Source organism: Chelon labrosus (genome assembly GCF_963514085.1).
Source record: "Chelon labrosus genome assembly, chromosome: 22".
NCBI classification, from domain to species: Eukaryota; Metazoa; Chordata; class Actinopteri; order Mugiliformes; family Mugilidae; genus Chelon; species Chelon labrosus.
In genome coordinates, this window is record NC_140355.1 from 4,245,827 (window position 1) to 4,254,006 (window position 8,180).

At 44.0% G+C, this 8,180-nt stretch overlaps 1 protein-coding gene across 1 annotated transcript in view; it reads right to left on the bottom strand.

Annotated features, from left to right (window-relative positions):
- Positions 1-5,687, bottom strand: part of npr2 (natriuretic peptide receptor 2) — a 64,446-nt gene extending 58,759 nt beyond the window's left edge. Inside the window, exon 1 of the mRNA XM_084572473.1 lies at positions 3,180-5,687. Within this exon, the coding sequence (XP_084428599.1) occupies positions 3,180-3,963 (784 nt within the window). The 5' untranslated portion in view covers positions 3,964-5,687. The remainder of the gene's footprint in view (positions 1-3,179) is intronic.
- Between the last annotated feature and the right edge of the window lie 2,493 nt (positions 5,688-8,180).

Here is an 8,180-nt window from a genome sequence, read left to right on the forward strand (position 1 = left end):
CCATAATTAATGCATACTGCTGGAAAGCACTGAAACAAACATGATTCTAGGTCACATTGTCCCTGCTGGTTTTTCCATCATCCTCGCAACTGATACTGAACTATATTCTAAGTTCAGTGAAAAATATGATCTTATTAACTTGATTAACCCTACAGACTTTATTTTGACAAAATCCATTTCTCTCAGTTAACAATCTATATGTCAGTGCTTACCATTTAGCAATGAGATCAACATCTAGCTCCACTGGACTCACTCAACATTGTCACACTATTTTTCTGGCTTTTAGGCACTTCTTAGATGTAAGACAACCTTCAGAGATCTGTTGGCTTGGTGTTTTTTACAGAGGGGAAAAACTAAAATAAGCACAAAATATTTTATAAATGGACAGGAGACAGGGGAAGTGATTAACATTGACCATCTTGTGACAGTTCAGTGTTGGACCTGGTATTCATGTGGATGTTACTTAGACACGTAGCACCCACCTAGACCACTAACAACATTCTGTTGCCAGACACCACAGGACACCCTCAGAAGGACCATGTCCATTCTCTGATGAGTCACAACTGTTTGGAGGCACAAGGGAGGCATACACAATATTAGGAAGGTGGTCATAATGTTATGCCTGACCGGTGTATATATTTTTGAAGTGCTGAAAGAAAAAATATCCGATATTACGTTTTAATGATGCAAACTTGATTCTGAAATGCAGTGGAGGACCAAGAGAAAATGCTACCACTTGTGGAAAACTTCAGTCAGTCTGCTTGGTTGCTTCCCACATCTGCATTTTCCAGGTATTACAAAGAGGAATTTGTGGAATTAGAGGTAGCGGTGGGAGGGGTGTTCAGCTCCCCAACAACACGCAATAACTCGGTCAGCTGTCAAAGCTCCAGTGATGTGTGGCTTCACGTTAAAAGCCTCCGCTTTCCTTTCTCACCTCAGCTCGGCCTCTCGCCGTTTCAGCCCAACCTGCAATCAGGTGCCTAAACATAGCTGGTAGCCCGGAGGATATCTGACGGGATAAAAGTGAGCCGAGCCAGGACAAGCCCTGACAAAACCATTAGCTTCCATGACCTCCAGCTCACCGCAGCAGCCCCATATTTCATCTGGGAAGGGAGGAGGGGTGTGAGTGCACCTTTCACCTCTTTTCCTTGCTGCTGTGCCGCTCTTTAATTACCTTTTGCGCCGCATTTATTCCATTATTTGTTGATGCCGTTACTGTAACAACAGATTAGGATGTTTAAAACTCACTTTGTTTTGCTATGCCAGAAACCATAATGCTGCAAGATTTACTGGTTGGGAAGCAGATTTCGCTCGGAGAGGTTGAGCTGGTTCCAAAAAGGATTCCCTTCAAACGTTTCCCAGGAGTATAGGGAGAGAAATATTTTGCAACACACCCATGCGCTGTCGCTCCATATCAGGATCAGCTATGCATTTCTGAATATATGCAATAAAATCTTTAGGCTGACATTACTCTGTGTGAGAGGTAAGCAAAGTCTGAAGCACATTTCTTCAAATTCAAACATTACAGGGAAATATAAGTTTTTCTCCCCTCACCTGGTGGTTGCCGTTAATGTTTAATTTGCAGATGTAGGCAACATTTACACAAAACAAATATCTCTAACCATCTGTCACCAAGATTTCTGAGAATTAGTCCTGTACAGAACAACATGTTCTCCAAGCAAGAGCCTTCAAAGGACAAGTCATAAAAGTGTTCTGTTCAAATTTGCCTTTCAGAAATCTTTACATTTCTATTATGCACAGATTAAACACATGTGTTAATTAATAAGACTAATGCTAAGCTAGGCTAACTACGTCCTAATTTCAGCTCAATGCACAGGCATAAGACTGGTATTGATCTGCTCCTTGAACTATTTCTAACTTTGATAGTTACAAAAAAAAAAAAACAGTCTAATGTTTTGAAAGCAGTTCATGCACTAAGGATTGATCTGTAAAGCCTTTTTTTTTTTTAAGTAATTACCACAGACAAAGCCAGCCACGAGACTAGACCCGGGCACAGTGTGCAATTTTAAAATAACGCAAATTTAATTTTACATAACGACAATAAAAACAAAAACATACGCAGCACCCTCGCAGCTGCGCACAAGCCACCACCCAGACACTCAGCCACGCAATTAAATTTTCACAAGAGCAACAATGATTAAGTCTGCCCCGCAATATTTCCACTTAATTACACTTAAGGGCAGAAAAGAGACGAGTGATTTAAGAGCCTCTCCCTGCTGTCTGAGTCCTCCTTCATCAAAACAAAAAACAGCTGCTGTTATAATTCGTTAATACCAACGTGACAGTTTTGCGACTTAATAAAACAGTTAATAGTCTGAGGCTGGCAAATCGACTTATTCCACGCTTGTGGTGTGATATAATCTGATTCTGCAGATTCTACATTTATAATTTGCAGACAGTGACTAAAGATTTGTAGGATACCCACAATTTATGTTTTTTAAGAGAGCTTGGCTGCACAGCAGAAATATATATAACTGATCGGATAGATTGTACATAAGCTCCTTTGTTTTTCCGTTACAGAGTGACACATGCAAATAGTATTTTGCCTCCAATGGCACAACTTCTCTCTCTCTTTAAAAAACGCAGGTGGTGGTCCTCCACAGGCAATAAACCACGAGCAGCAGCAGCAGACTGCTCACAGCCTAAACATTCCTCTGTAATAACTACGGAATACACAGGATTTCCCAGCACACCAGTCCACCTCTGATAGGACTGGCTTGGGGCTAAAAAAATAAAACAACAACACATTTTCTCATTCTATAAAAGTGGACTCTCCAATTCCAGGGTTCTGTTAAACCCCTGAAAACAATGCCGCGGATTCCATTTATTTTCCATCCAGAGTGATACTGCACTAAATTGTTTCCCTTGCAGATCATCTGCTTGCTGGGAATTTCCTCCACAGTCCTCTGACAGTATCTTTATCCTAGCCAGCTGGTGGTCTGCTTTACCTCGAGATAAGACAACACGACAAGTTGAAAAACCCGCTCATGCAGGAAACTAAAACACGATGATAAGAAGTTGATTTTGGAGGTTATGAGTGATTGGTTTTATGTTTTGCCATCATATGCGCATGTGTATAACAGTAGCCTAATATTTCAGGTCCTAAACAGCTCATTTTATAACTTTAAATCACTCCCTCTCCATCAGCATGAACTTACTTCTTCCTCCCTCCTTCATAAAAGCAATCACATCCTTGTAGTACTTGTCGTCGTCGTACGGCAGGGCCTCCACTGTGATGTTCATCTCCTCCTTCAGGTTGAGGTAAATCCCTTCAGAGAGAAAGTAGTGAGGCCGGTCGTCCTGCCGCAGGTCGTGGAAGATCACCACGGCCCGGGACGTCCAGTTGAAGTGCGAGTGCAGGACGTTGGCAAAGTCCCCCAGCTTTGTTGTGGACGGCCCGCTGCGCACGATGGTCTGGTACTCGTCCCGCTTGTCGAAGCCGTACGCGGGTCCCCCTGCTGTGAACAGAGGCAGTTTCCAGTGGGACGCGAAACGTCCCACGGAGGCGAGCGGGTACACGCACCCGGGTCCGAAGAAAACGTCCGGGCGGATGTAAAGCTTGGCGTCCACGGCCACGACTTGCGCGCGGCTCTCGGCGCATGAGCCGGCAGCGGGGTCCTCGGTGCTGTAGTTGAGGATGTTGATGTAGCGGCCGAGCAGCAGCTTGTGTTTGCTGTGGAGGTCCTCGTGCGCCATGAGGAGGGCCGGGAAGACGCGAGGCAGAGCCCACGGGTACTTGTGGTAGTTATCCGGGAGCATCACCGCCACGGTTATGTTACCTCTGCAGCCGGGGACGAGGAAACAGGACAGAGCCGCGAGCAGGCAGCATCCCAGCGCGCTTCTGCATCCCATTTCTCGACCCGGAGAGCACAGCGCGACCACGGAGAGCGCACCCTTTGGAGAGGAGACACGGGCGGCAGTTGCACCCTGACACCAAACCATAAGTATCCGTCTCCCCAACTCTATGTCTCCTTCCTTTTCTCTTTCTCAAAAGTCACTCAGAGTCGGCAGCGGCATTATCCTGTCCTGCCAGTCCGACTGTGCCATGCGCCTCCGCTGCGTAAATCCACGCTAAACGAACTTCTGGTAGTTCCCAAAGCGAGTTCTCCAGCGCAGCGCGTTCCTCGCGCTGTCAGCCTCTCGGAGAGTGATAACATACATCAGGATGGCTGTAACTTAAATCAGAGCAGCCCTCTCCTCGGCCCCCACACGTCACACACTGCAAGAAGTGTGTGTTCCTGGCAGCCTCCATAAATCATGGTCCCTGTTCCACATGATGAACTTTCTTCAGCTAAAGCGTCAAATGTTTCCAACGAGCTGAGATGAATTCGGTTTCAGGACACATTTATTTGAGTTTTCTGCGTCACTGTGCCCTCTTACAAAACGAAGCAGATCCTGACTGACATGTGGGTATCTAAAATAAAATCCGAAGCTAAATTAAGTTCATCAGAACCAAGAGGACTGGACCTAGACATGGAACCAAGTGGTTTATGCCACGTAGAATCAGAATGTACAGCAAATCCAGGTACATCAAGATATACGTTAAAATATTTGTATGCCTACTTTTTGCAGTGTGTGGAGAAAGAGCCTTTAAAAGAAACAGAGGTGAGTCGCCCCCTGTCTGCCATATGACACATTAAAGTGTACAGTAGAGCCTGCAGAAGGCTCAAGAAGTGCCTAATTAGCCGACTGAGCAACTACCGTTCATACACATGAATGTTTTAAAGGATTCATTGTGTTTTTCTTTAATTTTATAAAATGACTGAATTTTATAGCGGAGTTAAGCTCTGTTGCCTTTTCTTGGCTGTCTGGTTTGATTCATTAATTTGACAGATGTGCATATAGCGAGGTATATGTGTCAAAGTGAGTGAAACTTTGGTTTGATTATGGCTCAAGCCTCTTTTCTTTGAGTTGTATTAATGCAAAGAAATACAATTTCTGTATATTTTTTACATCGTCTTATAGGGTGTTATCTGTTTTGTTCTACTCCACAGATTCTACCTGCTTGACTTGAAATTAAATTTTACCATTTTGATTGTATAAGCAGAAGCATATACACTTCATAGTGTACTGAGAGAACTGTTGATTCAATCGTGTTTTCATTTTGGAGGCTGTGGGTTGGAGCATTGAATCGTATTGTGTTGTATTGACACATGTTCCTATTATTTCGACAACCCCATTTTAGTCAATGGGCTGGGCTAAATATCAGAAACAAAGTCGAATTACGACTTTTCTGACACTGTTTCAACATAAACTGAACACTAGAACCATCATGAAGGTTACCATGGGCAACGTGAGATCGCTGCCATATAAGACGTTCGAACTGGCCGCACTCTGCAGGCTCTGTGGTGGCGTCAGCCATCCTGTGTGGGGTGGTCTGCTGGAGCAGTGGCATCGCAGAGAGGGAAAGGAAGAAGCTGGATAAGATCATCAGGAAGTCCAGCTCTGTCCTGGGCTGCCCCTTGGACTCGGTGGGGGAGGTGGGTGATGGGGGAGTTCTGGCTGAACTGTCCTCCATGCTGGACGATGAGTCCAGCCCCCCTCCATGGTGACCTGACGGGACTGAGGAGCAGCTTCAGTGGCAGTCTGCTTCACCCTCGATGTGTGAAGGAAAGATCCAGAATGTCTTTCCTTCCTGCTGCTGTTAGGCTCCATGGCGAGCACTCCTAATATGTGCAATATTGTTACACCTTATGGTGTAATAACACCAGTCTGTGCAATATGTCTATTATCTGTTCTATCTCTGTCATTTCTGCATGCTGTTGCAAAGTGCAATTTCCCCATTGTGGGACAAATAAAGGTTTTCTTATTCTTATTCTTTAGTGCAGGACTGTTACATGTGAATGCATTCAGTTTCACAAGTGTACCTAAAATTTTGGCATGGTAAAGCACAGGTTATATTTTGTACTGTTGTAACCTAAGCAGCTCTTTGTGGCTGTGCAGCTTTGACCTAGAAGCTAATATCAGCATCCACACATGTTGCCTTTAGAAATTGTTGCAGTGTCCACAATGGCACTTAAATGTGTAAACGTGATCACAAATTAGAAGGTAACACCAAACAGAAAATACAGCTGAGGCTGCTAAGGTACCATTTCATGGCAGTCTCTTCAGTAGTCATTATGACATTTTACTAAAGGTCACAGATATCATAGCTGGTGGAGCTGGAGGAAAAGTCAGGGGATCAGCAAAGCAGTCAGCTTTATCCTCTTACGAGAAATTAGTGTTTATAATACTTACCAGAACTCCATCCAGTAGTTGAAATACTTCGATCTGCACCAACGTGTTAGACGGACTCACAGCATCAGCTCTCCAACTCCTTCCCAAAAGCCATGCTGCTGGCATAGTTTAAAAAATGTCTCTAAATGGCATTTTCCAACTAGGACATTAACATCTCATGGCTCTAGCGCGGTCTCTCACCTATTCCTTGTGTTTCTGGTGTTTTCCCTCCCTCATGTCTCTTGTCCTTGTTTTGCCTCTGAGTGTGTGTGAGTCTCTGGGTGTGGCAATCCAATGAACTCCTGCTCTGCAACCAGGACAAACAGCAACAGGAGACAATGTCAGATAAAGTGAATGATAGGGCTGACAAGTTTGTCAGTTTAAGTAGAAATGATCAAGGTAGCCTCTAATAGAAAATTAAGAATTAGATTTTTGTCCTTCATTGCCGTTCCTGCTTGACCTCTTATAACCTGTGACTCTTGCTTTTCCAGGATCGTGAATCAGCTAGCCAATACAGCCTGCTTTCCACCTGCCTACTCCTCAGCCCACCTGCTACAACCAACCACTGCCAAGGGTCCACCTCAGCCTAATCACCAGAACCTGCCAAGATTAAAATAAATATCACTTTTGATCACTAAACCACTGAATCTGTGTTCTGCTTTTGGGTACATTTCATCCTGCCTTGTGACTCAAGATAAACCAAGAATTAAAGATGATTAAATGGCATTTAGACTTTAAAACCTACACATGTGACACTATGAGAACAAAAATACTCACTGTCCACAGTGACATATGTCCGATGAGCCACAACATTAAAACCACTGACAGGAGAAGTAATAAAACATTGACCATCTTGTAACAATTCAATGTTCTGCTGGGAAACCTTTGGACCTGGCATTCATGTGGATGTTACTTAGACATGTAGCACCCACCTAGACCAGACCAGACACCCCCACCCCATAGCAATGACACTCCTTGATGGCAGCAGCCATCCCCAGCAGGATGCAGCCTGACACAGACACACAAATGGTTTAGGAACAACTCAAAAAAACATGAAGAACAGCACAAGGTGTTGACCTGGCCTCTACACACAGAGGCCCCTCCCCTCAACCCATAGGACCAAAAGGCCCCCACTAACAACATTCTGTTGCCAGACACCACAGGACACCCTCAGAAGGCCCATGTCCATTCTCTGATGAGTGACAACTGTTTTGGATGCAAAAGAGAGACCTAGACAATTTCAGGAAGGTGGTCATAATGTTTTGCCTGATTGGTGTATATTACACATACCAGTTGAGTGGTATCACAGGTCAAGGGGTTTACAAATCAACACTAAATTAGATCATATAATTACTATGTTATTTTTGGTTTTCTTCTATTGCTGTTTTTCTTCACAGAGATCAGAGGTCAGTTTGGGAGTGAGCGCTCTGCTCAGCGCTGAGAGTTCAGCCATCATCTCTTATCCCCCCTGCTTCCACTTCATCATTGAAATTGATGGTAACCTAATGGCTTTTTCCACTCAGCTGAAACGCTGCACTCACCCATTTAGTAAAAAGATCTGAAATTATATTTGTAAGGAGCCCTTAAGAGTATGGGATTACATGTGCTTGCACGCCGCAGTGTGTCTTGTTTTTCTTTTCCTTCTGTCCAGCTGTTTTCACCTCCACCCTCACTGACACATCTTCAGTTAGACATTCGTGAGTCAGCGTTTTGCAGCTTTTCTACAGTGACTCAAATGTCAATAGTTGAGGAGTTTACACACGGCAAAAAACATTCATGTTAGTACTCATTTAGTTTATCTAATTTGGCTGAAAGTAAAACAGAATTATTTCAGAGCAACCTGTTAGAAGTATACAGAAGCTGATTGCTGCTGAAACTAATAGTGCCGTTTTTTGTAATATTTTAAGGTAGAAGGTCTTATAAAGACCTTGATCTCTCCGCAG